Source organism: Pleuronectes platessa, chromosome 11 (assembly GCF_947347685.1).
Source record: "Pleuronectes platessa chromosome 11, fPlePla1.1, whole genome shotgun sequence".
NCBI classification, from domain to species: domain Eukaryota; kingdom Metazoa; phylum Chordata; class Actinopteri; order Pleuronectiformes; family Pleuronectidae; genus Pleuronectes; species Pleuronectes platessa.
Window position 1 is genome coordinate 14,437,774 of NC_070636.1, and position 27,007 is coordinate 14,464,780.

A 27,007-nucleotide genomic window follows, 5' to 3' on the forward strand; every position below is an offset into this window, starting at 1 on the left:
TCGCTTCCTCATACGCACAGATTGGAATTGAACGGGAGATGAAGGTTCGCCACTGCTATATTCACCAACGTGGGACAGGATTCTTATTTCCGCAGCTGATGTAGTAGATACCGGTTCCTCCGTAAATACACCACAGAAACAACAAGGTTCACAGGGATGGATTATGTCAAACAGGTTTCAAGTCTCAGCAGAGTGGATTTCGTCTTGAAAAAAGAGAGGTTATAAAAGTTTAAAATCAAACTGAAGCACTTACTATACTTTAAGGAACGTGTGGAAGTGATGTCAACTACTAACAACAGGATTTATTAAAAGCTGATGAATCCAGTTGTTTTGGAAAGAACATGTGTCCACAGTTGCACAGACGTATTCTTTAGAGGAATACCGCTGGTGTGTGTGAGCACACACTGGTTTGTATTTGTGTTTGTGCGTCTCCTTGGGCGATGCTCATTCAGCCTGCACGCTCGGCCTACACACAGACCCCCTACTGTCTTTAAACCAAACTTCACAGTTCTGCAAAGAAAGAACTGGCACCGCTCCCTTCATTCCATAACATGAGTCATAATTCACAAAGCCGCACCCGTAGGCTCATGCACTCTTACACATGCACAACGGCACGACTAGGAAGAGCTGAAGAATAGAAAAATAAACAGTCGCCAGTGTGCAACAAGGCAGTTTCAACTAACCGTCTACACAGATGTATGCATGTGGTTCCTGTTTCTTGTTTCATCGTCATCCTTTATCTTCTTTTTTTTCATTCTAAGCAGTGATCTCATCGCCTTCTCTGTGTCTCCCTCCACCCTTCACCTTGCTACACTTCTTTACTCTGAGGCAGATTTCCCAGCCTAACTCTTCTGAAGCTCACACTGTGCTTCCTCCAGCCGCGCACTTTATTACACACTTATGTGCAAATCACAGGCTAAAAGTTCGAGAGAGCTCTTGATCTGACAGAAGTCAGAGCTTGTAAAAAAAGCAGCAAGACAGAGGGACGGGGAGAGTGGAGTCTGGGTGAGAGAAGTATAAATCCCTGGATGATGTGCTGTTGACAAAGTTCACGAACAGTTTTTGGCTGTTATACTCTTTCAGGATCATGCATGTACAAAAAAAGTGTAAAAAATGTTTTGCCTTTTTTGAGATGTTAGTGCAACGCGATCTGTAGGAAAACGTTACTCCCCTCGTGACGAGACAGGAACAGAAACCACAGAAAACTATGTTCCGTCATGTTCTATGAGGATTACACATTTTTTCTTTTCCCAATCTGCCTCTCACCATCAAAGACAGGCGAGTGGTGTGTGTTTGTGTGTGTGTGTGTGTGTGTGTGTGTGTGTGTGTGTGTGATGAGAAGATAGAGGCCTATGGTTTGGATGCAACATGTGGAAAAATGTTCAAGCAGATGTGGACAATATGAAGCCACATGCCTTACATACTAATGATCATAAAGTCACCTTTCATCAGTTTGTAAAACCTTGCAACGATCTGACCCCTTTATTATGACCTCCACCAGAACTGATGTCTTCATCTGAGTTTGTTTGTTATTCAGCAGGAGGAGACAAAAACTACACAACCCAATACCATTACATTTTGTGGAGGGTTGGAGCATGACCCAACAATTAAATCTCTTTCCTCAATTTATTTACTATCGCAAGATTTTCCATTCGATTGATTTCACAGACAATAATTCATGGGTGTTGATAAAAAAAATAAAGATCAGACATGTTTAGGGGTATAATACACTCAAATATAACAGTGCTGCAATAACACCAAGGTGGTGTTGCAGTGGATAAAATTGTATGAGGTGTTTCACACAGTCCAGTACAACATAATGACTATGTCTTCACTGCCAAAAACATGAACATAATAGGCTTCATAAACGGAGACTTTATGTTTACACTCGACTCCCAGAAGGAAAGGAGGGAGCGAGTATTTACTTTCTGGGCAGGATTGATATTTGCCATGACAATACCATCCCTCGAGCCGCGCTGCTGGTTTGGCTAAAATAAGTTACTATAAATCTGGCTCTGGTCTGTTTGTATCCTAACTCAAGTCAGAAGAATGCAGTCCATTACGACAGGCTTTAGCTGAGGACCTGGATTCCATTTGAAACTCCATTCATACTGTATCTGGTTCTTTTCTTATCTAAACCAGCTTACGTTGTTATTCGCTGCAGTACATCTGACGTGGAGCTGACGTCCTCTGAGGCGTGAGCTGCAGTGAAAGCCCAATAACAAGAAAGAGCATCCATCTCCTCATGGAGAAAAGTACAAGACCTCTCCCTCCTCTAAGCCCTGTGTTTCTCCTGCTCTAAATTACAGTCATTTGGCCATGACTAAGATCCGTGCATCTGTATTGGTTACGCTCGCCAATATCCAGACGCCTCTCTGAGGAAAAAAAAAAAGTTGGGGGCGGGTTGGATTCATTCATCTATAGCCCACAGGCTGCCTGGGGGAGTGCAACAACTACTCGTATTATTTCCATTAGAGAGAGGCTCCAGTCCAGAGTCATGCTAAAGAGCTGTGGGATGCGGCGGGGGACCACCCAGCGGAGCGCTGTCTGTGTAGTGGGGCCACAAGGAGTTGACTCACACTGCCGTTTGTTACACTAGACAACCTGCAATTTTCAGTTTTGTAAACAAATGTAATGATGTGAAGAATGCAGCATCCGCACAGCTCCATAAATATGTTGTCTGTGAAGAAAATGTCCAATCCACCTGTCTTGTAACTAAGTTTTAAACTCACAATGTTTTGATTAAAGTTAGTGCACGGACATATTAATTACAAAGCTGCTTTATGGTTCCAGGCATTAGTTAAAGGTTCAGTGTTTAACATTGAGGTGAAAAGGATCTATTGGCAGAAATTGCATAAAAAAGTAATACAAATGAGCTTTCACCAGTGTGTTTCCTCTAAATTGTACAAATTGTACAATTTGCTTTCACAAGTACACATCCTCCAGAGAAAATATGAGGGAACTACGGAGTTCAGTTTATAAGCAGCTTAAACAATATCTTTCTCCAAAAGGCTGTTACCTATGTCACTTTATATTGTTTATCTTTATGTTTCTGTATATTTGTTGTATACATTTTTCGCTGCCGTTACCTTTTACAGACCACCTCTTGAAGAGCTGCCAAACAGACAATTACTTTTCTAGAGCTTTTCTATTCTTATCAAATTTATCATTAAAAACATAATCAGGTCATGTGCCCAAAGTCAATATACAAACAAGAAAAAACTCACTCTCTACACTAACTCACTCACTCCTCTTACTCACTCACTCCGCTGTGGGGACGTGTTCCAACATGCTGTTTACCTACCCTTCACAAAAGACGTGAGTCCATCGCGTCGGACAGGAGGCACCGCTCTAACAAGGCCAAACCTCAACGCAGTGTGCCAATACCTGCAGCGCAGAGCGATTATATGTCATTGACAGCACTGTGTGTTTGTGTGCACGTCACCATAAAGCAAACTGAGGCCTGATAATAGTTTAAACACCGTCAGGAAATAGACTGAGGACTATTGTACTTGGGAACAGCATTTATTGATTATGTTCCTACGCTAGCTGCACGTTGCGCAGCTTCAGGACACAAATTCCAGGGGAAATCTGGGACTCCTCTCCTACGTTTAGCAGGTCAACAGAGTCAAAGCAAAGCACTGACTCCTGTCTGGCCTAAGGCAAGTTACTGTACAGGGTCCTAAATCCAAGATAATGAACCATAGATCTGTGTCTTACACTGGAAAAACTGGTGAGAGAAAAAAGAGGGAAAACCAGAAGTTGTTATCTTTGAAAACCACTTTAAATACAAGCAACAACTACAAGCACACACCCTGAACAGATCTGTGTAGAGGCGGAATTGAAAAAATGTTTCAGTATTTGTTTTAAACTGACAGCCTTGAGGGCAGGATTTAAAGCTCAAACTAAACTCACTCCTAACAGCTGACTGCGTTTGGGAAGTTTTTCTAAAACAAATTTATATTTTGTGTGACAACCTGCAACCATGTAGTAAGGAAGTAAAAGTATTTCATAGAAATTTAAGGTCTAAAAAAAAAACTTCATCTGGTCGCTTTTCACAGGCATCAATTGTGACAAAGCTTGCGACGCAGTCACACAATACTCATTTTAATCTCATTTGCAATCACATCCTTATCGATGTGAACTTTGTGAATATCACAGGCAGTGGTTGAGGGGGTGGTCTGGGGAAGTGGGAGCTCCAGGAACTGCAGCTTTGATGGCAGTGACTCACCGGGAGGCTGACGGAGCAGACGCCGCCTCACATGGGGAATAAGGTGAAGCCAAGAGGGAGTGCCGCAGGCGGCGATGCAGGCAGCCACCTTTGTTTGAATTAGGACTGGCTCCGTTTTAACCAGAAGTACATATCTGCGCCTGAGTGTCCGGGTTTCACAGGGTACGGGCGACTCAGCTGTCAGCGAGCGGTGGTTAAGGTCGGGCTGAATGTGGTTAGTCTAATAAGGAAACAACAGATTAGGAAGGTTAATAATCTGTTTTTGGAGGAAGGAAGAGACGTCTCCAGTCTCCAGTACCCTACCCTGCTGAAATCACCAGGGGAGAGGATTTACAGTAACTGCCGGCTTTGGCCAATAACAGTTTTGAAACTACACTTACAGTGACTGTATACGTAAATTGCAAGTCTTTAGCGGTGTATAAAACTTGTGTTGCTGCACAGCACCTTTAGGCATCAACCAGGGCGTTGGCTGTCTTCTATGGGCGTTATCAAACAAAGGAGAGCAGACTTAAGAAACCTTGTCTGGGCTAGAATGCTGCACACTCATGTTCAAATATTTACTGCACAAGAAATGCACTCTGAAGGATGTGGAGGCGATGCTATGATAAAACTAGAAATAGTCCACGACCAGGGATGGTGTCTTTTTCTGTGTGAGGCATCAATAAAAGGAAGTGTCTCCTCCATCAAAGTGAAGTTCCTTTTATAGTGAAGGAGAGGATTTAAAAAAACATAAATAATAGCTACAAATCGTTATGAAATTAGAATTTCAAGCGCAGGCGTCCATCATGGCCACAAGTTTCCAACAGTTTGGTTTCATACCAACACATAACAGTGATGAATGAAGGGCTAACTGACAGCATGTGGTCCCTTTGTGTGTTGCTGGAAGGATAAAGTGTCAGAAAAAGACCGGGTAGGTAATGACGGTGATAAAAATAAACACAATAATGATGCAAATCAACCAAAATGCTGTGTAACTGAACTCACAGAGGTTGCAGACGCTGTGTGTGTTTGTGTGCGAGTGTGTGAGAGAGAGGTGGTACCGTGCAGAGATCCGTGGACGGGATAATGCGAGTTGGCGTGCTGCGAGGCCTCTGTAGCCATGCAGCGGCTTGTCTGCTAAGAGCAGCGGCTACATTCCTGAGAGATTGATAATTACCCACTGAGGAACTCTTCTCTCCAAATCTGCTTTCACCCCCCCCCCCCCCTTCATCCTCTACCCGTCATCCCCTACCTCCCTCCCTCACTGCTGCCCCGACCATCCATGCCACACATCCCGCCCTGACCGAGCCATGAAAGAAAGAAGGGGAGATAATGGACAGTGCATGACAGTCATTTTGAGCTAACATTGCAATATGTTGTTATCTGCACTGGCTGAGGTTAATGTTTGGAGATAATTCTTTTCGTATGGGGAGTTACAAATACTCTACAGTGATGGAGCCTGTACAGATTTTCATATCTTTGCATATGTTCGGAAAAAAATAAATGTGTGTGTACTCATTTCTGTTACCTCTGTAGGACATTTTCCATGTTGATCTTGAGAGGACCAGTGGACCTTGTGGGGACCAAAGCCTGGTCCTAATGAGGAAATGCATTATTTATGAGGTAACGGTTAACGCTTGGGATAAGGTTTTGGTAAGGCTGCATAGTGAATGGAAGTTCGATGCTGTGTGTGTGTGTGTGTGTGTGTGTGTGTGTGTGTGTGTGTGTGTGTGTGTGTGTGTGTGTGTGTCTTTTTAAAAGCCTCGCATCCATCTACATTTTTGTTTAGGGTTGCATCCAATTACCTTTTCCATAATTGATTGATCTGCTGATTATTTCCTTGACTAATTAATACTTTGTCCATTTACTTGTCAGAAAATAGCTAAAAGTAGCAAATAATCTCCCACAATTGAATGGGGCATCTTCAAATTCCATATTATATGTGACCATCAGTCAAAGTCCCTTAAACTCCAGAGATGTTTAGAAGAATAAAGAAAAAAATGAAAACGAAGAAACTGTAACTGGGTAATTTCTGCTGGACAGTTAATCAGCAAAGGGATAATATTATTCTGGGTGGCTGATATACTGTAGTTGTCACAATGTCTAATAAGTACTCTTTAGTCTTTAGACTCTTTAGTAAGAATATTTAACTATAAGAATGCACCTCTGCTAAGGCCCAACAGTCTCCAACGTTCCACAATGGCCACCCTGACACTATCTCACAATGTTAGTCAGATCCTGAATCCACAAACTAATCCAGATCACCAGCAAAATCTATTGGATTCTTCCCAGACCCATACCACATCCTGTCTCCAAATTTCATGAAAATCCCTTCAGTTATTTTTGGTAATCTTACTTACCAACAAACCAACCACCCAATAAAGTAAAAAAGGGCAAGTTCCAACATCATGATGGTCTTAGTAACCAATGTTTATTTTTTGTGTCTTTCCATAGAAATAGTGGGGAATGTAATGTGTCAGTGTTCTGAGATGCGTCAGAGACAGGGGCTCTCCTCTGTAAAGTGTAATGTTTGCTTTTCGTCCAGGGGTTGCCAGGGGTCTGTGACTGGACTGCAGCCTCTGAGGAGCTTTAAGACCCTTGAACTGACAGGTCAGCCAGGGGCAAGGAAGAGAAGCTGTTGCAGAGCGGGCAGTGACCAGAAGACAAACACAACTGGACTCAGGGGTTTAAAAATACATCCTGGCCCTTGGGTGCTCTCTGCTCTTGTTTTCCGGTCAAAACAAATAGCCCTGACTGTAGCTGCCTCCAATTTCTTCCGGTCTGAAGATAACCACTCGGTCTGAGAGTCGGCAAAATAGCAGTTTCGGAATAAAAAAAGAAAAACCCAACAAGTTTGGATGTAGAGGAACTCATGTGAACTCATGTGAACTCTTAGAAGACGAGAAACAGACACTGGCACATTCTTTTATTTTCTTTTACATGCCCTATACTGAAGCTCACAGCTACTGATTCTGTATTGATGAGGAGCCACAGAGTTAATCATCAGCTAATCTCTTTGATTAACAAGGTGCTTTTGTCAAACTCCCCCCCCCCCCCCCCCCCCCATACACACTCATAGTCATGTGTCTAACCATTACAACACTCAAAGTTCCCCCTTCCCTTCAATGAGGTGCAACTTCATCACTTATGGGTCACAAGTGAACACAGTAAAACCTCTGCAGAGCAAAAGCTGAACTTGAACTTTGTCTTTGAATATTTGGGACATGGCTGCACATGTGTTTCTACCAAAAATAGAAAGCAATTTCCAAAGACTTCCTCATCCTCGTCCTGTGAACTCATCTCTCACTCTGTCCCTTCCTCAACATCTTCTCTGTGAATCTCAGGTACCAGGCTCTGCTGTGTCTCCTATAGTGCTGACATAACACACCTGTAATCTCCATGGGTACAAGCCCTGGCACGGCGAGGCTGGCTAGGGAAGGAGCACCAGTATGCGACACACCCTTTCCAAACAAATGGCTCTGTCTGAGTCTCACCTACCAGAGGGTACATGAGGTAAACTTGAAGCCATGGTGCCACATAAGAGAGAAGAACAAAACCACCCCCATCGCGGTCCTCAGTAGAGTTTGGGTTTGGAGCTTGCCTTTGATTCAAAGTCCAGGAGCAGGCAAACAGAGAGAAAGGGAGAGACCCCCACCGGAGAGGTCCTGAACTGGAGGTGGTGGTGTTATCTGCCTCCGGTTAATCAACAAGCAATGTGGGTCCATTATGAAGTGCACATCGGCTGTCATTGACTGGCACAGATTAAACCCAGAGTCACCACCCTGTCATCTGCTGCTGGGTCAGTGACGGCAAATATAACACAACACTCTTCATTGTCACAAGCTGAGAGAAGCACTACTCGTCTTAGATTACCTCTGCTCAGGATCCCCCAAGGCCAAAGCAGGGCAAATGTCCCACAACTAGTTTTTCATGCATGGCTACTCTCAACCCCCTCCACCACTGTGCCTGATCACCCCTCTCATGGGCACTAATTTCTGTCATCCTGGGTGGATTTATACAGTTTTCATAAGATAGAAGCTGGAACAGACTTATCAGACAACATGATGCAACAGTTTGATCTAGAATCGTTAAAGTTGTGTTAAAGTTGACACTGTTGATCGTGAGGTTGTTTTACTACAGTTTCTGACTTTCTGCAAGAATGTCAAATCATATTTCCACATTTGTTTTACTTTGGAGAGGTGCTTAACTTGGGAATTTGGTAGGCAGAGCCATAGTAGGAAATTTCTTCTGTTAAAATGAAAAGAGTCACGAACATGTAAACAAGTATCGATCATACCTTTGCGAAACTTTTCTGATCCGGATGCGTAAATTCAGCCTCTCTCCATTTGAAGCGTCCCCCTGCTGCGCCCTTCCTCTGCGGCTCCAAACTTTCACCGTGCGGTGGAAAACTTCAGGTGAGGCATTTCCGTGAACAACAAAAAAAAAAGGAAAAGGAAATCTCTTCAAAGCGGGGAGGCTGGGTTCGCTTGTACCGCAGCACCGGGTAGTTAGGCTTTGTTTCTGTTGCCCAGCTCAGTTGAACTTCTCCGCCGCCTCCTGCGCGGACGCTCCTGTGGACCACGAGAGGGGAAATGAGGAGAAGAGTCGTGGACCTGCGGCTCAGATCAGATCCCACCTGCAGGAGGAGGCTGCGCGCGCTCAGGTGAGAGCAACAGACACGATGTTGTGGGGGCATCTAGCGGTGGGATGGAGTAACAGCAGGTCACAGCTGAGAAAGACCGGAAGAGCAGGGATTTGGGTTTTCTTTCTCCCTTGATCATCAAAGTAGAAATATAACACAAAGCAACACAACCGAAACAAAGATATGTACAGAGAGGGGAACATTTCACACAATACAACACTGGTACGATATAATTATTAAAACAAATACTAGATTAGATTAGATTAGATTAGATTAGATTTGATTTGAATAGATTTGATTAGTTTAGAAAACATCATCCACTTTAACACATATCTTGTCGATGCTGCTATAGGCAAAATGGAACACAAATTATAAAATCAACAAGACAAATACTTGTTAAGGATATATCTGCACTTAAACAAATAAAATTGGTTCCAGAAAATATGTCCTCAAACTGAGAAATGGAGAGAAACAGTTCAACAAATAAATCTAGAGGAATATCTAAATCATAAAATTATGCAGAACAACAAAACAGTACAAAACGAAGAAATATAAAGCAAATAACACTGTAAACAATCAATATGCATTCATGTTTTTGCCCTATGAACACCAGCAATATTTACATTTATTGACCTAATAAAAACTGTCCTGTTTTTCCGACTTTACATTATTATATTTTTTGATAATCAAGTTGAGGCTTCAAAGTTTTCAAGTGACATTTTAGGAGTTAGTATAAAGTAATGGATGACAATGGCACAGTGTTGCCTTGGACACAAGTGATGCACTATTGTTATAAACAGTACCTGTTTAGAGTGTTAGCACACTTCTTTAAAAGATGCTCTCATCCCTCCAATTGTCACATAATTCCTCGTCTGCAACTCAGCTTGTGTTTGTTTCCATTTGTCACACACATCATGTAAATAAGCACAGTATATGAGCTATGAGGTCTTTATGTGCAGCACGGTCTCAATATTAGCAGAAACTAACTGCACAGACCTGATGCTGTTTGCGACCATGATGCCACAGTCTTCCTAAATGCACATAAAACCAGGCTGTTAAGTTGTGTAAATATAGTTCTGTGTGTGGCACCCAGGCTGGGCGGGTGTTAGCTGGTGCATCCAGAGCATGTAGGCCAGCCGGGCTTCAGCACTGACACAGTTAGTGGTCCCATGTGGTGGGGGTATGAGAGAGTCTTAGATAGAGTTTCTCCCCCCCGTGCCCAAAGTGTTATTAATAACACAAAGTGTGCCTATGTTTTCCTAGAGACAGACACTCTTCAGTAGCCGTCCTCAACGCTGTTGTCAAACTGTGTCCATCGCTGTCTGGACACCTCAGAATAAAGTGAGTATGACATATATGTTACTGTAATTGATCTGTTTTTGACATTGATCTGAGGGTTTTTAAGGTCTTCTTGTTGTTTTTGTTGAGCCAGTTTTAAGGACTTGCATCTATCAGCATTGTTATCTTGATTACATTTAAATTGAATTGCTATGTTATTCAAATTACCTGTAATGAATTACCACATACCGTAGGTGGGTTTCAAACCCACAATCTGATCAGTCATTAGTTGTTTTTGATTGATTGATTAATGACAACACTCAAATCCTTTCTTCTAGTTCACTCCTGAGCAGCTCATGCACAATGAAAGGTTCCTAATGGATGGAAAAGACATGGCATCAACTGACGAGCTTAGATTTGTTGGAGAGATCTCAGAAAAAAGCCAAACTGACTCTGAAACACAGACAATTCCCTCAGATGAGCGTGCACAACCATCTACAACCCAACTGGACCAGGTGGTCATGGACAACTTGGGGCGCCTCTTTGAGCACTGCATCCAGCAGGTGTCCCGTCTGGAGAGGCAGAGGGACGAGCTGGTGCAGGAGCTCCTCCGGCTGCAGGAGCCCATGCTGCGGATGGTGGAGCAGCTGAGGGGGAAGGTGGCGGAGACACAGAGGCTGCTAACTCTGGCTGAGATGGACTACACAGATGTTTTTGAGGAGGTGCAGAAGGTGAAGAGGAAACTGTTCACCACAGCCAGAGACTGCATCAAGAGCCAGGTGACGCTGGCTGCAAATGAGTATGAGGTGGCTCAGTCTGCTGTTACACAGGTAGGACACAACTCATTTATTTTGGTGGGTCATTGTGAAGTATTGGGAGATGAAATCATATTTCTGTGGATGATAATATACATTAGGTAGGGAACCCCATACAATATGATCTATACTGCAGTTTTGTGGATCATAATTATACACCTTAAATTTCACTTTAAGTGCAGAATTATGGGTCAACAAATAATAATATAATTGTCATACTTTGATATAAACCCAGAATCATCACAAGCAATACTTGAATCAAGAAAAATACCAAATATCATCATCATTATCATCATTATCATCATCATCATCATCACAAAGGCTTTAAAACTGGTAGATCTTTTAAATATGACCTAAAAATTGTGAAACAATAAACTTAAGAGGAATTTGTACATGTAGTACAAGTTAAAGAGGGTTATTAGGGAACAGTTGAAGTTTAAACTCTAAACCTTCAATATTTAACAAAATAAAGATGTACGATCATGTATGGAAATCGTTGTGCTGTTCTATTGTTTCCCTCTGTACTATTTTTTTACTTTGCCAAACTGTTTATTTACTAACATTTACAAAATTTCTTTAAAATCATCATCAGTTATTCATCAATTATTTTCTGTAGGAGGAGCTCAAGACCTACATCGATACTCTGTCTCAGGAGTTGTCCCAGCTCAATGAGTCCCAAAATATCAGGCTCACCTCCCTGAGGGCCCAGGCTGCTAAGCCCTGCAGGCCCAGGGCCATGAGTGACGTCAGCCAGTGCCGCCAGGCCTCCGCTAGACTGCAGCGGCGGCTCAGCGGCAGTGTGAGGGCACTGGAGGGCTGGTACGAGCCCCGGCTCATGGCCCTGCTGAAGAGGAAGCAGGCCGGCGAGGATGCCCTGAGAAAGAGCAGGGAACAGGCGAGGGATCTGAGGGCCAGCCTGGGGCCCCTGAGAGAGGACGGCCAGAGACTGGAGTTGCAGAGAGCCTGCTTGGAGCAGAGGATCCTTCTGATGGAGAGGGAGAAGGAGAAACGCATCACTCAATATAAGGTATGGTGACTTGAATGATGATGAATATAAAGGACATGTGAATCTAAGATGTTTCTCCACTTTATTACAGGAGACTGTGGAGACACTTAGAGAGACTCTGAGAGAGCTAGAGGTGGAGTTTGATGTTCAGAGACAATCAAAGAAAGGTTTGGTTGATCTTAAAGATGGACTTTTAACAGAGCTGACATTTCTCAGGTAGTTATATTCTCACCCTATTCACTATACAACCACTCTATAAAGCATCAGAATAATAAATGACTGACCAATGCCTGTTTTACAGAGGCTGTGATGAAGCCAGCAAAAACACTGCTGAAGAAGAGCCATAAGTTTCTATTTGCAGTTAATATTCTGACACCAGACCAAACCATGGAACTGGCACTGTCAATAGCTAAACATTGATAATAAGCAGGATAATTCAATCTTAATATGTATTGACACTCATTTTATTTACTATAATTTTACAAGATTTCTTCTTTTTCTTTTTCTTTATTTGCACTATATAAATGTTTACACGGCACAACATCCAATGGACTTATTAAAGCTTCCAAAAGCACTTTACAATGTAAAAAATGTAAAAAGACACAAAATCAGGATTCAGAAAATGATACCTGGGCGACAATAATATATGTATAATAAAAAAACAATAATGATATCAAGATAAAATGTGTGCATGTTGCGTGAATGAGTGCTAAACAAATGTTGCCGGGCAGGTTTGGTTTTGCAGTACTCACACACTGAGTGAAACATTAAATGCATCAATAGACATTAATAGCTGATGAACAGCAATTGTAGAACGGCACTTAAATTGTCTTGTCGCTGTGTTTTTGTAAGAAATGTCTTTTAAATAATTTTTGCCATCTGGTCAAAGCCATTCCGTCATTAAGTAGACCTCATTTTTATTAATAATGTACCAAACTAATCTAATATAATCGAAAGACATGTACTAATAAGCAAGGAAAACAGATTTAATGTAAATATTTTTATTATGAATATACTTAAGTACACATTAGATCAGATGTAGCACAGGAAAAATAATGCATAGAAAAAAAGCACATACAAGTGACGACACACAAATCTGGAAAATTGCTACTACAAATATCAAGCAAATAGATGAAAACCTACAATATATACAATTTTATTAAAAATGGATCTCTGTAGAAATGTTTTCAGCAAAGCTAATCAAGATCAAATAAAAGTCCTGTGTGATGGATTCATCACAACAAGCCAGAGTGGAGAAATGGGAGATTGAAAAACTAAAAGATCTAAAGATGTTACTGATACACACTGGATTTTAAATACTTCACAACATGATGACAATACAGCATTTTATTCCTTTTGACATTTTCTACAAAACCACTGCTGCCAAAAATGTGTTTTTAAAAAGACATTACAGCTTATGCACCCAACACTGGAAAAATGATCCACTTTTAACAAGCAGGTCGAAACGAAGAGATGTGGAGACCGGACTCACGCCTGGACCTCTGAGTCTGCAGCGCCCTCTGGGTCCTCGTCATTGTAGATGTTTTCAGCCTGTTGGACAAACAGTAGAAAGATTCACTGTAAGAACTTGTGTTGTAATAAACTTGCTTCAAATCAAAGTTCTCCACATGTCTTTTATTTACAGTTCTTATGATCCCCTCTAATAATTCCAGATATCTCTGTCTGTCTTAATGAGTCCCACATATCTTGAGAACCAAGATATGTGGGACTCATTAACGTAATTTATGTTGTTGAACCTGACAACCAATGACAACTGATTCTCCTGTAAGTCGTTCTAAATACTGAGTTGAGCTTCACCCAACAGGTGAACAGCTGTGGTGAATAGCTTCAGGATTCCGACAGCCGGTCTTTAGTTGCGGCAGCTCAATTACTGCAGGTCACTTTTACAGTTTCAGGAAAAAAAGCTGCACCAGAATTACCACAGGCTAAGCAAACAGCCTGTTCCAAATAGACACGTTTAAAATAGACACCGCACTAGTGATGTTAAATTAGTATCTCACCCCCTGACCGTGTATCTAAGCTCTTACCATCTGCCAGACTTCCATGATGTTGTCCTCCGATACAGAACAGATAACCCACGGCTCATTGGGGTTCCAAGAGAAGTCTGAGATCTTAGCTGTGTGTCCTCCATGTATGAACTAAAGGCGACAGAGCAGGAGGGGTGAACACAGCATTTGTTATCAGATTATAAAAGACACTTTATTTGCATGTGTACACACAACCACTACAAAACTGACCAGCAGCTCAGGAGGGCCGTCCTCCGCATCCTCTGGAGACTGCTCCTCTCCGATCTTACTGAGGTCCCAGACGTTGAGCCTTCGGTCTGTGCCGCTGGAGGCCAGGATGGTTTCGTTATGAGGAGACCACTGTACCTGTTGAGGCGGAGTAGATGTTACATTTCTGCCCTTAAACCTAAATACTCTAAATAACCAGGCAACATCACGACGTATAAGTGTTTAAACTTCATTGTTGCAGAAGACGTGATGCCCCGTTTATCCAGGAACATAAATAAGAAGTCAGCAGGTTTTTATTAAGATCAGTTTGAGGTGTGAGGGATTAGAAAACATCAGAAGAGCCGAGTCACTTGTTGACCTGCACAGAGTAATGTGCCTCATTGCAGTGGCTCTGCCAGGGGGGGGCCAGGCGTGGCCACCTTGCTGAAGTAAAGGCTAATATCAGAGTTTGTCCTTTTAAACTTTAGGAGCAGCACACACGTCTAAACTGTACCAATGTCAAATCAGTGTGGAGAGCAATTCAGCAGTCAACGAATTTGAATGCGCAATGATGCATTTCAATTGAATGGCACCGCTGTGCATTCGAATTCAATTGCTGAATTGTAACTGAATTGAATCGTGAAGCTAGTGATGATGCACCTCTCTATTATGAATCAGCTTTTGTTAACCTGTACAATAATTCTGAATGGGATATGCAGAGAACATTGGCATTTGTTTTGTGCAGAGCAGGCCACTCTGTTATCCATCCCAAAAATATTTGTAAACAGATGTGAACATAAGCCTCTTGTTATTCAGTGTTAAGCCTCATCGCTGAGATGTAATTTAAATTTAACAAATTCAAATTTTTTCTGCTCTTGTATAAACTTGAATTTATTTAACAGATTAACATCTACAAACTATTATTTTAAGTAACTTTGAAGTTAAGTGATCAGAAGTTCCCTTCTTACCTGGAAGATCTCGTCTTTATGAGACTCAAACGAATGCAGCTTCAGCTTCAGGTTCCTCAGGTCCCAGAGAGCCACCGTCTAAAAATAAAAGAAGGGCTGCTGTCACTTATTTGCCTCATTTTACAGAGAGAATAAGATTAGGCATTAATGAACAGCTGCTTGGACCGAGCATGGACCCACCTTATCTGCAGAGCCACTGGCCAGGATGAACTCACTATAAGGATTGAAGGAGAGGCAGTTGACCTCAGCAGTGTGGGCGTCCACCGCATGGCTGGGCTTGGATGTGTTGTTAGACCGCGTATCCCAGCTGTGCAGACAAAAGCGCTTTTGTTTAAAAAAAAAAGAGTTGAAACCATGCAGCAACATTGTTTTTCTCAAGTCACCGCAGAAGTTAGAGAATTTTGTTGTCAACATAAGAGCAGCTCACATCATGAGTTTCTGGTCATCTGCAACAGATCCAAAGAGTGACTCGTGGAGCAGATGCCAGGAGACGTCTTCCACCACAGCAGTGTGGCCTGTGAAGATGGTCTTAGCATCCACAATCTTCCCCTCCTTGGGCACGGCGCTGATGTCCCACATGCAGATAGTCTTTCAGCGAGAACAGAGATGGGTAAGAAAATGTATAAAAAACAAAAACGCAGCTAATGAACAGAGGAGAAGAGAATAGCAGGTTACTTACATGGTCATCGGAAGCACTTAGTAGACAACCACTGAGGTTTGGGTTCCAGGAGAGGCCGTAGCCTTCTTTCTGGTGGCCTCTGAGGCGCAGATCTGGAGTGCACTCTCCTGACGGGTCTTCACGAACAATAATAACATCAGTTTAACAAAAATTGTTTGATGAAAAGATTAACTTTTGAAACCTCTTCTCCGGCTGTAATCTTACCGGGCTTGGAGGGGTGTTTTGTGTAATCAAAGACCAGCACATCACTTGTCGGGGTCTTCGTGGCAATGATGCAGGGATTCTGCGGCATGTAGCGAGCTCTGTTCACCTCTCCCTCGTGATTTATCTTGATCTCAATCTCTATCTTGCCACTTACAGATCCAAAGCCTCCAAACTCTGAAATAAAGAATACATGACAAACCATAATACACATGAGGTGGTTTTTGCCAGGATTCTATTCTACAATGCATGGTGAATGGGATGTTGTATGGAAATGCGGTGATCAGCAATTTAAAAAATATATCAAAAACAAAAATACATACCTATGTTTTCTGAAGCATTAAAGATTTTGGAGAATTTTTTGTTCATTAATGAATTGAGAAGAATTGTCAATCACAACAGCCTAATCTAAGAACGTCATGCCACATTGATGACCCTGCAAAACAGACAATCCGCTCACCTCCTTTCTCGCTGTCATAGTGTGAGGCGTCGAACTGAGCATCGTCGTTCGGGAGCTGAACGCTGGCGATCACAATGTGGTTCTGCTCATCAGAGGTGTGTGTGCCCAGAACCAGCCTGTGCACGCTGTAGTCTTTCCCCTCTGGCCTGTGAAGAGGAATAAAACAATGGGTACACCACCCCCGGTCTTTTCTCTTGTCGTGTTTTGGTGCAGGTCAGGGGGGTCATGGAGGGACTCAAACACTCACCTGGTGACATCTGGCAGCCACTGGGCGGTGAGGCTGGGCCACTCCAGGGCGTGAGTCATGACCAAGTCATAGAGGAAAGGGGTGTTCTTCTTCCAGATCTTGTACTCCTCATTGATCACCCTTTCCTCCACAGCATCGTCAAACACCGCTGCAAGTCAGAAACAACAGCAACACACAGTAGTCAAAACAACAGCAACACACAACAATCCAAACAACAGCAACACACAACAATCCAAACAACAGCAATACACAGCAGTCAAAACAACAGCAACACACAGCTGTTAAAACAACAGCAACACACAACAGTCCAAACAACAGCAACGCACACCGGTTAAAACAACAGTAACAAACAGCTGTCAAAACAAAGTGTCTTCCTGAAGTTCATGTACTTTCCTTGTTAAATAAAATTATTAACAAGCAACACTAGTTTCTTTACTAAAAAGATAACGCTAGCACACGAAGCTGGAGTTAGCAACATAAACACACAATCATGGTGGATCCTGAGCCGCACTTCTTCCCATGTGGAACAGTCTGTTACTTGGAACTCGTGGATTAAAGCCCCAGCCTGCTAGCATTGAACACTAGCTACCAGCTAGCTCCCTGACAATGAGGGGGGATGCTGGCCGGCGCGCTGAGAACCACCGCTCCGCCCCGGACTCTGTACCACCATGAACTGAACCCACACACAGGTACAGTCGTCTCAGCCACACTCCTACCTTCTTTATCTGCCATTGCGCCGCAGTCTAGTCGCTGGCCTTGCCAGAGAGCCCTGTTTTCTGAGAGGAAAGAGCTCCGGAGATAGCAAGTAGGACCGTGATGGCGCCAACTCCATAGAACGAGACCAGCCAATCAGCGTTCACCAGAGCCAACAGGAAGTAGACACTGCGACACATTGCTACACACGGAAGTTGCTCGCTGATTGCATCGTCGACATGGTGACGATCAGATTTTATTTTCGTATGTTAAGACTTTAAACTAATTCACAGCCACAATGAACGAGCGCGAGTTAGACCTGACACCGGCGCAGATAGTCGTCAAGTCTAAATACCCGCCGATCAACAGGAAGTATGAATGTAAGTCTGACTAATGGAGCCGAGCTACTCGTGTTGTGTTTAGTTTTATTAACCGTTTGACAAAAGTAAAGAACAGTCTTGATGATTCTACTATTTTTCATTCTGTGGGTATATTTCACATGTTGCCTATTGCATTGAGTTAGATGATCGTAATAATGAGAAATCAACTTCCAATGTGTGAACATGTTTCTATGTGTATGATTCCACAGATTTGGACCATACAGCAGACGTACAGTGAGTGTGCTTCTGATTTAGTTTATCATATATTCATATTTCCTTTCACGTTGTTCTTCTGTGGTGGTCAGTGTTGTTGAGACATACATTTTCTCTTCCCAGAATTCACTCCTGGGGAAACACTCTGGAAGAAGCCTTCGAGCAGTGTGCCATGGGCATGTTCGGCTACATGACAGACACAGAGACGGTGGCACCGATTGATACAGTCGATGTGGAGTCAGAAGGTGAGAGTTTCCTGTTTGATTCAAGCCTCAGTCACACTGTTTTCTATCAGTGCTGCTGTCATTAAACTGTATGTTTACCCCTCTATCTCTTATTGTTTCTACTCTAAAGGTGAAGATATGGAGTCTCTTCTCTTCCATTTCCTAGATGACTGGTTATACAAGTTTAGTGCAGATCTCTTCTTTGTTCCCAGGGTGAGTATTCTGGCCAACATGTCATATGGTCCCCAGAACTAACAGTTTAGTAACTTGGTGTACTGGTCTTTTCTCAGGGGAGTTTGTGTGTACTTCCCGCATTCACTTGTGTGTCCTACACAGTATAATATCAAACAGATTAGAGACTGCTAACCCACAATGGCGAAAGACTGTCTTTGTGTGCTTTTGCTACTGGACAACTGTGCTAGTGCAAAAATCAACCAAGCTTCCAGTTATTATACACTACATAGCATAATTTTCTGAAAACATGTAATTGGTTGTTTGTCAATGAATAAACTGTGAAAATTGAGCCCGACCGATATCAGTTATATCAATAATCCTTTCCTCCTCCTCCTGATATGAGCCTTTCACAGACATTTAATATTGTCACTATGAGCTGACATTAAAACTTTATGGTTAAACTGTAAAACATCAACCTCGATTACATTTCTTTGTCATAAGGATTCAATCACAACATGTTTTTTTTTTATATATATATTGGCCGTTATATCAGATATTTTCACTCCCTCATACTGGTGTCAGCATTACCCCCCAGTCCATATCAGTCTATAGAAAAAACCCATATTATTTATGTCTTAATTTTGTAGTTGTCATTTCAAATCTCTTATTATTCTCTCATCAGGAGGTCAAAGTATTACACATAGACAGAATGCGCTTCAAGATCCGCTCCATTGGGTAAGTCTGGGTTCTGGTTCCTAAATAACATGCAGGCTGTTTAGAGATTGGTTAGTTGTCTAATGTTACCCTGAAAAAATGCACATCAGATTTAGGGTTGTCAAATTTTTACAGCTAACAAATGCTATTCACCTTCATTGAGTCTAATATGGCCAAATAACAGTGTTTATAAGTGTGACTGCAGATATTAAGATATGAAACCACAAAGGTCCAGTGTGTAAGAATCAGGTCATAGGGATCTATTGGCAGAAATGGAATATAAAACACTAGTGTCTATATTGTATGAATTGTTTTCTTTACCTTACAATAGGCCCTTTATATTTGAATACTTTCTGTTTTTTTTACAGTAGCCCAGACTGGACAAACTTTACACCTTTTTAAGTTTTCATGACAATTGAAGGTTACCACAAATTCTCTTTCATGTTTTGAAAATGAGGGTGAGGGATATTCAGCTGCAACAAGCAACTTCCCCACTAGATTTCACTGAATTTACACACTGAACCTTTAATATATGACCTGTAGAGTTTTCATTGTAACAGTAAAACACATACACACTGAATGTCCATAATATCTGTAATTTTCATAAAAGCTAGGGTTAGGGTTGATTAAAAAAAAACTCACTAATGCCTCAAACACAGGACTCACTGAACTCAATGAATTCCTATATAGAATAAGAAGTCCTTATTAGTATAGAAGGAAGTCCTAACTTTTACACAGTCCATCTACTTTTAATGTCCCCTGTTCTCTAACAACCTGATTTATCTTTTGTTGAAAGATGGGGTGAAGAATTCTCTCTGGAAAAGCATCCACAGGTAAGCCAGTGAAACAGTCACATGATTCTTTAAAATAAGAATTCTTGGAACTTAATGAAAGGTCCATAAGTTCAGTGCATCGATGTGTTATGTCCTATGTTTTCATTCCAGGGAACAGAGGTGAAAGCCATCACATACTCTGCAATGCAGGTCCACGATAAAGAAAAATCCGAGATATTTGTTATTATTGATATCTGACAAGAATTTCTGAGGAAATATCCCACTTCTGGTTCGTTTTACTTGAAGATCTACTCCGCCAATATGAGGGACATATTATTGACTTGTAAATGATTTTCTACAACTGGGGTGGACTGCTTATTAACTTTATCTGACAGGTTACAGATTAATTATATGACACTGATGTATCTCATATGATATATTATTTAATTATCACATAACTTTAAATAAGAGAGGAAAAATGGAAGTCTTTATTCCAAAGAAAAATTTATTTATTTTTTGTCCACCCAGTTTAACTTGCCGTGTTTTTGGAAATTCAAATATATAAAATACTGGAAATTGTGTTGATGCCTTATTGATCATCGTAGTTAAATAAAATGTTTATTATTCCTGTGGGATTGATAACGTGGTCGCTAAGGCTTTGAAATAAAGACTAACTTTTAACATTTTGTGGATGTGGAGTCATTTTGCGGACATATACGTAAAGAGAAGAGATGACCAAACGGTGGTAACTCAAGTGACACTTGATCAACTGTCAAAGGTAGTGTTTAGGTTGAATGATTCTGAATGAACGAATAAAAATACAATTATTAAAAAAATAATAATCTAGGTCAGCTGTTTGAGTTGTGTTAATTCTTGATAAATCAGTATTGAACTATTGGAGCTCACTGCAATCACTAGGTTGACTAAAGTAAGGAACCCACTGATAAAAAAGTTAACAGATTTTAATTCAAATCTCTCTGTTTCTTCTAAAGGATAATAAAATAAAGATGAACGTAATAATTAAAAATAGAAGCAGGGGTAGAAGAGAGGTCTACTCATGTTTATGACTTTTTTTTGTTAAAAAACAAACAAACATTTGATCAGATATAACGTTGAGATGGTCAATCTCCTTACATAGAAACATCAAAAACAGAAATATTTATGCATGGGAAATAAAATAAAGAAAGCAATAGAAGCAGGGGTCGCGGTTTTTTTTTTTTATTGAAAAACATGCATACAGAGGAATCAGGTAAATATAATAAAATCAGTTAAGATAACATAAGATGAATTGAAATCAAATAAGGATCGTATCGGGGCCCTGTAGCCCTCCGGTGGTGACGTCACTGTCCTCACCAGCAGTACTTCCTCTCTCCTCACGCTCATATGCAGCTGCGCCATCTCCCCTTTGTCCATTCACCGGAGCCGAGCGTCTTGTGACCGGGAGACCAGCCGAGGTTTGTGCGACGAGACCCTTCTTCTCCGCCGACATCTCCGTTATCTGCCCGACCGCAGCTCCGAACTAAAGAACATAGTGAGGTTTCGTTCGCGCGATCTTGCCGCGCCATTGCATTATGAACCCTGCGGATGCTAACAACTGCAACACCGAGTCCGCCATAGAGTCCATCCCAGCGCCGAAGAAAGCCAAAATGGAAGACACCAAGTACCTGCCGGAGCTCCTGGCTGAGAAGGACAGCCTGGATTCCTCGTTCACTCACGCCATGAAGCTCATTTCTGCAGGTAGAGTAAATGTAAAAGCTAATTTCCATTGGGGCTAACTCGAGCTAGCTAGCGTCAGAACGTCTCGTGGCCTAGTTTCTTCTTGCTAGCCGGGGCCCTCCATCAGACAACGGCCTGAACAATGGCGCTCAAACACGTGGATATCAGTTATGTGGGCTCAACTGTTCTCGTTTAAAGATGTCTAGTTTAACTCACTGGGGTTTGGACTTGTTGGAATAATTTATTAACGTGTTTTTACGTGTGCTACGGTCTCTTTTTGTAAAGCCCCTGCATAACATTAACACAATTCAATTCGTATCAGTGATCCACACGGAGATACTTATAGTCGCACATTTACTACATAAATATACTGAATGCTAGAACAAATGCGGTTAAAGACAAATACTGGGTGTATCTGGTGTTTTGGCGCGATATTTGTTTTATAATCCCCACAATTTATATAGGCTTCGTTCAGTGATTTGCAAACTGCTGCTGACATCTTTTTACGTATAACCAAGGCAATACAATTTCTTTGTTTAGAAACTAAGTTTACTTTTAAATCACACGTCTTACTGAAACCAATCCTCTGCAGAAATTGAGAGGATCCAGAAGGGTGAAACCAAGAAGGAGCCAGAGAAGGAAACCTACCTGGACCTGTTTGCAACCAAGAATCTCAAGCTCAAGGAGCGAGTGCTCATTCCCACCAAGCAGTACCCCAGGGTGAGCATCTACCTTTAGATTGGTCTGTTTTCCTTGTGTCATGCCAGGCAGGCTTTTCAGATGCAACCATCTGATAAAATTTGACCAGTTCGGTTTTTAAATGGAGCTGGTCGTGCATTAATTTGGTACACATGTATGATGAGCTCTCTCAGCCATTAGCTTTTCTGTCTCAGAGACGGTTCCTGTTGTGCCATAAGCCAGGTACTCCAACAAAACCTGCAATGACAAACCCAAAATAGGTCTTCCTGGGAGTATTCTAGGTTTAAATTGATGTAAAACTATACAAACCGTTTACTTCTGGTCTACGGTAAGTATATTATACTGGTAAGAAATCTCATCTATACATTTTTTTTTTTTTTTCCCCCTACAGGTGAACTTCGTTGGTAAGCTTTTGGGACCTCAGGGTAGCACAATCAAGAGGCTCCAGGAGGATACTGGTGCCAAGATATCAGTCCTGGGTAAAGGTTCCATGAGAGACAAGAATAAGGTATGTCTTTTACTCCCTGCACAACTGTGCAGACTGTTTGCACATATGTATCCTGTGACTGGTTTGTGTAGTTATTCTAAATTGCATTTAATGTTGTTTGACAGGAGGAGGAGCTGAGGAAGGGTGGTGAGGCTAAATATGCCCATCTGAGCATGGAGCTGCATGTGTTCATTGAGGTGATGGCCCCCATCCCAGAGGCCTATATGCGCATGGCTCATGCCATGGAGGAGGTCAAGAAGTTCCTTATTCCTGTAAGTGTCCATTACAACCTATTCATTTGTTTTCCAGATGTACAAGGTGTTAAGTCTGACTTGTCCAGGGGAATTGAAGAGTAAATGGTTGACTTTTCTGTAGGAGCCTGGTGAGCATGAACAGTATATGGATCCACACTTCCTAAACGGATCCCAGGATGGATCAGGCAGGGGGCGAGGTGGTCATCCTGGAAGGGGCAGAGGTGGACCCCCCGGTGCGGGACCAAGGTAGGATCCCATATTCATATCGACAATCTGCCACAGCATGTTGTATCAACATATGGATAGAGATTGAATATGTCTGTTAAATTGAGTGAAGCATTAGAAGATCTTATCTGATTCATTCAGTTAACTGTTTGACCACATTAACACCTGGCAAACATTTTACAGGGGCCGTGGAATGCCACGTGGGGGCCCTCGAGGAGCGATGCGTGGTGGAGCTCCACGGGGAGGACTGGGACGGGGCAACGCTCCTAGGGGTGCACCTTCTGGTAGGGGGGGTCCACCTTCTGCTCCTAACAGAGGAGGCTCCGCTCCCCGCTCTAGGCCACCTGCAGCTGGGGCACAAAGAATGCTCCCATCAGCTGGCATGTCCCACCAGCAACATCAAGTTCCCTCTTCGGGAGCACAACCCAAAGCTGACGGCTATGAGGACTATGTAAGTTTCTTCATTCTGCTGTTTTGTGGTTTCAAGTTCAAATTGTTGCCCAATAAATGTGCAGTGTGGTTAACATAGCCTTAATGTTCTCCTTGTAGCCTCAGTACGACGACTCCTACGCAGAACAATCATATGAAGGATATGATAATTATTACAATCAACAGTCTGCTCCCGCGTAAGTCAAAATATATCTTAAATGTCTAACTCCTCATTTAGTCTAATGATATTTAATTGAAATTATATTGTACTAACACTTCTTTGCAATCTGTGATCAGCGATACTGAATATTTTGACTATGGACACGGGGAGGCCCAGGAACCAGCCTACGAGCCCTATGGTAAGATTTTAAATTTGCGATCAAATAAAAACCACTGCAAGAAATTCCCATGGGTATTATTATACGTCTCTACCCCACACTCATTTTTTTCTCTTTTCTTTTCTTCCTGTCTTCACAGCTCAAGAAGATTGGGACAACTCGTGGTCGAACGCCGGGGCTGGAGGCAAAGTCCCCCAATCCAGGCAGTCGAAGGGATCATATAGAGAGCACCCATATGGAAGATACTGAACGCCTACTGGTAGAGAGTTGCTACGGCAGCTGTCTCCGATTTGTAAATCGCTTAACTTTTCAAAAGTAATTTCCCTCCCGTTCGTTCCCTCTTTTTTATGCTTTATTTTAGTTTTTTGTTTTTAAACTCTGATGTTTTGGTGGTTGTAACATAGTGTCAGGGGAGAAACACGAATGCAAGTTCTTTTCATTGTTTATCTGCTTCCATTTAATGTTTGTTTCAGTTGCGTAGTTGCCAGTTAAGGTCCTAGTGACATAAACCTTAAAGGAAGAAGTGACGTTTTAGTGATATTTGATGGTTAATTTTCAGTTTCCGTGATTGTGGCGACAAACTTTTTTCACATAGGCTGCATGTTAAAAGTCTTTCATGACAGGACAAAAAAGGATCACAATGACTCAATGTAACTTAACATTAACTAAACACGATTTATTTGCAAATTCAAACACAGCCCTGAACCACTTTGAATAAAAACAAAAGTCTTAACAGGTGTTTATACAACAATACAAATCTATTATTGTGTGACGTTATAAACTATCCTGTTGAAATCCATTTGACAAGAGAAATGCCACCTTATTTTTTGCCATTTCTTACAATTGGTACATTAACATCTGTCGGGCTTTTACTTGCAAAATGATCACTGATGTTACAAAAGTTCTTGTAAAGCTTGAAGGATTAGCAATCCTTACTGTGTGTAAGGAAGTCTTCAGCCAGCTCAATATTATGTACATAATCTAAAGACAACTGTGTATGCTTTAAGCCGTGCCGTCTCCAAAATGCATAATGCTTGTGTACCCTTTGGCTAAATAGGATCCTAAATATATCCCAAAATGTTTTTCTGCAGTGCGTGTTTCAATAAAGTTTCTAGTTTCTTTTTAATCAAACTAAATATGGTATTTTGCCTTTGTTGTACCAAAGGAATGCCTTCAGTTTGTGAAAGTGGTCTTCAGTGGTTTCTCAACAACTGAATAAGCTGTTTTTTTTACACGTCAGCCTGATTTAAAAAAAAAAAAAGAGCACCAAACAAAAAAAAAGCAGTGTTTTGCTAATGAACGTATCCTCTTCGTCTGTTTTTCAAAACTTATCTAGATGGCACTTGTAATGTCAGAAATAAAATTGGAGCTCATCATTCATTGAGGTAATGTGCTGCCAAATACATGTTTGCCTTGACAATGATATAGTGCTTTATGTATTGTCATTAACATTTAGTTTAGTATATCTCTTCAAGCTCTCAAGAGAGCAGTGCATCTTCAGCCGCTTGAAATAACTGAATTTCAACAGTATTTCAAATCAAGCTTGCAGGGATCTTACTTGACTTTGATGCAAAGTCATGCTGGCTGGTTTTAAAAAAAGAAAAAAATCGCAGTGGAGAGGATTCTAAAAGCCTAAAGATCGCCACACGAAGGTAAAACTAACCCCAACACTCATTTGTTAGATTTTGTATTGTTTTCTGTGCAAAACATCCAAGTCATTCAAAACATCAAAACCATTGAATTACCAAATTATGCTATTAGTAGTTATTCCGAGCAAAATAAGCCGTAAAAAAAACAATCAGAAATGGTTGTGATGCAACTCTTGCTCTAATAAAACCTATAATGGTCCTTTCATTTCACTCAATACTTAATGATTTCCATATTGATTATTTCTGTAGAATGTAGATTAATGAAAATTAGTAGTTGCACTTAAAGCGATTTAAAACATCCCATTGGTGGACACAATCGACTCTTCAGCTTGAGTTGCATGATACTTGTGTAGCATAAAATTAGTCTTGCATGTGTTGTCCATTGTGTGCATGTCGGCAGTGGTTGGTCCAAGGTCTCATTTCTGTTTCTCCTCCTAGGTTGTCACTGAACTGTGAAGGTGCAGTTGACACAAAAGACTCCAGCTAACCCAGATCTTTCATGTGAGTAGGGAAGAAATTACAGATGAATTCTAGTCCTGGATTTTGCCTTCGTGCTGCTTCATATTTGTATGTTTTCAACAGGTTGTTGGAAATTCCCTGGGAGCGTCTGAGGCTGATCACAGCTTTTCAATACTGATCCCATGAGGGGAGAAATACTCTGCTTTTTACTTAAGCAAAGAAGATGCCTTTTTATATGAACAATGATGATGTGCAATTTTAGCTCTTTTATTGAATTTTTCAAGATTGACCATTTTTTATACTGAAGAAAAATTGTGATCTGGTATTTTGTCTGAGGAAAAAAATAAAGGTTTTTCAATGGAAAACTGTGTTTTTATTTACTTGTACATATGATAGGATCAAAAAATGACAGTAGTTAGGCAGGAAGTTTAGATCTTTAATATTAGGCAATGGGTTTTGTTCAGGATAAAGGATAAGATATCTACCTATGGGATTTCAGTCCTATCTTTTGATTTATTTTTTTTCTATAGTCACCTTTCATGTTCTGCACTTGGTAATGGAGTGAGATCCACCAAAAGGAACTATCGATGGGGGGTTTTGACTAATATTCCTGAAAGATCCAGGACTCTGCCATTTGTGTTCATTTAAGTTGTAGATATTTACACTGTTCTGTACACTTAGTCAGGAGATTGCTGATGAGGAGCAGCTATTGTTCCGAGTAGCATAATCCTTGGTATGTCGGTGTGTTTGACTGACAGGCTGAAAAACATCCGACATGCATTTCTAAACTTAAATAAAATCACAAATATAAAATTCTGCATTATATATATTGTATATTAT

General features: G+C 41.4%; 5 protein-coding genes across 9 annotated transcripts in view; 3 read left to right on the plus strand and 2 right to left on the minus strand.

Annotated features, from left to right (window-relative positions):
• The window catches only part of LOC128450788 (uncharacterized protein KIAA1522 homolog), a 32,836-nt gene extending 24,019 nt beyond the window's left edge, over positions 1 to 8,817 (minus strand). The window contains exons 1-2 of one of the 4 annotated variants that reach the window (XM_053434464.1): positions 8,508 to 8,817; positions 3,305 to 3,387 (exon numbers count right to left, since the gene is read on the minus strand). The gene's annotated coding sequence lies outside the window, so the exon portion shown is untranslated. Of the gene's footprint in view, positions 1 to 683; positions 816 to 3,304; positions 3,388 to 7,708; positions 7,849 to 8,507 lie in introns of those variants that run through there. The other 3 variants (XM_053434463.1, XM_053434466.1, XM_053434465.1) reach the window with 3 other exon arrangements.
• Positions 7,933 to 13,380, plus strand: LOC128450792 (syncoilin). The gene is made up of 6 exons (XM_053434469.1): positions 7,933 to 8,873; positions 10,116 to 10,193; positions 10,469 to 10,960; positions 11,562 to 11,972; positions 12,043 to 12,167; positions 12,253 to 13,380. Exons 3-6 carry the CDS (start codon positions 10,487 to 10,489, stop codon positions 12,296 to 12,298), a joined length of 1,056 nt encoding a protein of 351 aa, XP_053290444.1. The 5' UTR covers positions 7,933 to 8,873; positions 10,116 to 10,193; positions 10,469 to 10,486; the 3' UTR covers positions 12,299 to 13,380.
• On the minus strand, positions 12,937 to 17,616 carry LOC128450790 (histone-binding protein RBBP4). The gene is made up of 11 exons (XM_053434467.1): positions 17,457 to 17,616; positions 16,741 to 16,888; positions 16,494 to 16,639; positions 16,037 to 16,210; positions 15,833 to 15,948; positions 15,581 to 15,741; positions 15,334 to 15,460; positions 15,154 to 15,231; positions 14,210 to 14,344; positions 14,000 to 14,110; positions 12,937 to 13,502 (listed from the first exon to the last, which is right to left on the minus strand). Exons 1-11 carry the CDS (start codon positions 17,470 to 17,472, stop codon positions 13,440 to 13,442), a joined length of 1,275 nt encoding a protein of 424 aa, XP_053290442.1. The 5' UTR covers positions 17,473 to 17,616; the 3' UTR covers positions 12,937 to 13,439.
• zbtb8os (zinc finger and BTB domain containing 8 opposite strand) lies at positions 17,616 to 20,592 on the plus strand. The gene is made up of 7 exons (XM_053434471.1): positions 17,616 to 17,813; positions 18,023 to 18,047; positions 18,150 to 18,271; positions 18,381 to 18,463; positions 19,107 to 19,159; positions 19,935 to 19,971; positions 20,083 to 20,592. The coding sequence occupies exons 1-7, from the start codon at positions 17,732 to 17,734 to the stop codon at positions 20,167 to 20,169; spliced, it is 489 nt and encodes a 162-aa protein (XP_053290446.1). The 5' UTR covers positions 17,616 to 17,731; the 3' UTR covers positions 20,170 to 20,592.
• A 661-nt stretch (positions 20,593 to 21,253) lies between these two features.
• khdrbs1a (KH domain containing, RNA binding, signal transduction associated 1a) lies at positions 21,254 to 26,211 on the plus strand. 2 transcript variants are annotated; one of them, XR_008340036.1, is made up of 10 exons: positions 21,254 to 21,648; positions 22,220 to 22,347; positions 22,718 to 22,834; positions 22,939 to 23,085; positions 23,189 to 23,313; positions 23,476 to 23,743; positions 23,842 to 23,918; positions 24,019 to 24,080; positions 24,199 to 24,374; positions 26,147 to 26,211. XR_008340036.1 is itself a non-coding variant. In XM_053434468.1 (9 exons), exons 1-9 carry the CDS (start codon positions 21,483 to 21,485, stop codon positions 24,306 to 24,308), a joined length of 1,200 nt encoding a protein of 399 aa, XP_053290443.1. In that variant the 5' UTR covers positions 21,255 to 21,482; the 3' UTR covers positions 24,309 to 25,195. The 2 variants fall into 2 exon arrangements, 1 of the variants encoding a protein (XP_053290443.1); XM_053434468.1 differs by lacking the exon at positions 26,147 to 26,211 and having other exon boundaries at positions 21,255 to 21,648; positions 24,199 to 25,195.
• Positions 26,212 to 27,007: the final 796 nt, after the last annotated feature.

Excerpts from the sequence above, each read along its gene's own strand:
- LOC128450792 (XM_053434469.1), top strand. The coding sequence starts at position 10,487 with ATGCACAATGAAAGGTTCCTAATGGATGGAAAAGACATGGCATCAACT. Across the intron at positions 10,961-11,561 it reads CTCAGTCTGCTGTTACACAG|GAGGAGCTCAAGACCTACAT; the intron begins GTAGGACACAAC and ends TATTTTCTGTAG. Across the intron at positions 11,973-12,042 it reads AACGCATCACTCAATATAAG|GAGACTGTGGAGACACTTAG; the intron begins GTATGGTGACTT and ends ACTTTATTACAG.
- LOC128450790 (XM_053434467.1), bottom strand. Across the intron at positions 15,742-15,832 it reads TAAGTGCTTCCGATGACCAT|ACTATCTGCATGTGGGACAT; the intron begins GTAAGTAACCTG and ends TCTCGCTGAAAG. Across the intron at positions 15,232-15,333 it reads CCAGTGGCTCTGCAGATAAG|ACGGTGGCTCTCTGGGACCT; the intron begins GTGGGTCCATGC and ends TTTTATTTTTAG.
- zbtb8os (XM_053434471.1), top strand. The coding sequence starts at position 17,732 with ATGAACGAGCGCGAGTTAGACCTGACACCGGCGCAGATAGTCGTCAAG. Across the intron at positions 18,048-18,149 it reads GACCATACAGCAGACGTACA|AATTCACTCCTGGGGAAACA; the intron begins GTGAGTGTGCTT and ends TTCTCTTCCCAG. Across the intron at positions 19,972-20,082 it reads CTCTGGAAAAGCATCCACAG|GGAACAGAGGTGAAAGCCAT; the intron begins GTAAGCCAGTGA and ends TTTTCATTCCAG.
- khdrbs1a (XM_053434468.1), top strand. The coding sequence starts at position 21,483 with ATGAACCCTGCGGATGCTAACAACTGCAACACCGAGTCCGCCATAGAG. Across the intron at positions 22,348-22,717 it reads CCACCAAGCAGTACCCCAGG|GTGAACTTCGTTGGTAAGCT; the intron begins GTGAGCATCTAC and ends TTCCCCCTACAG. Across the intron at positions 23,086-23,188 it reads TCAAGAAGTTCCTTATTCCT|GAGCCTGGTGAGCATGAACA; the intron begins GTAAGTGTCCAT and ends ACTTTTCTGTAG.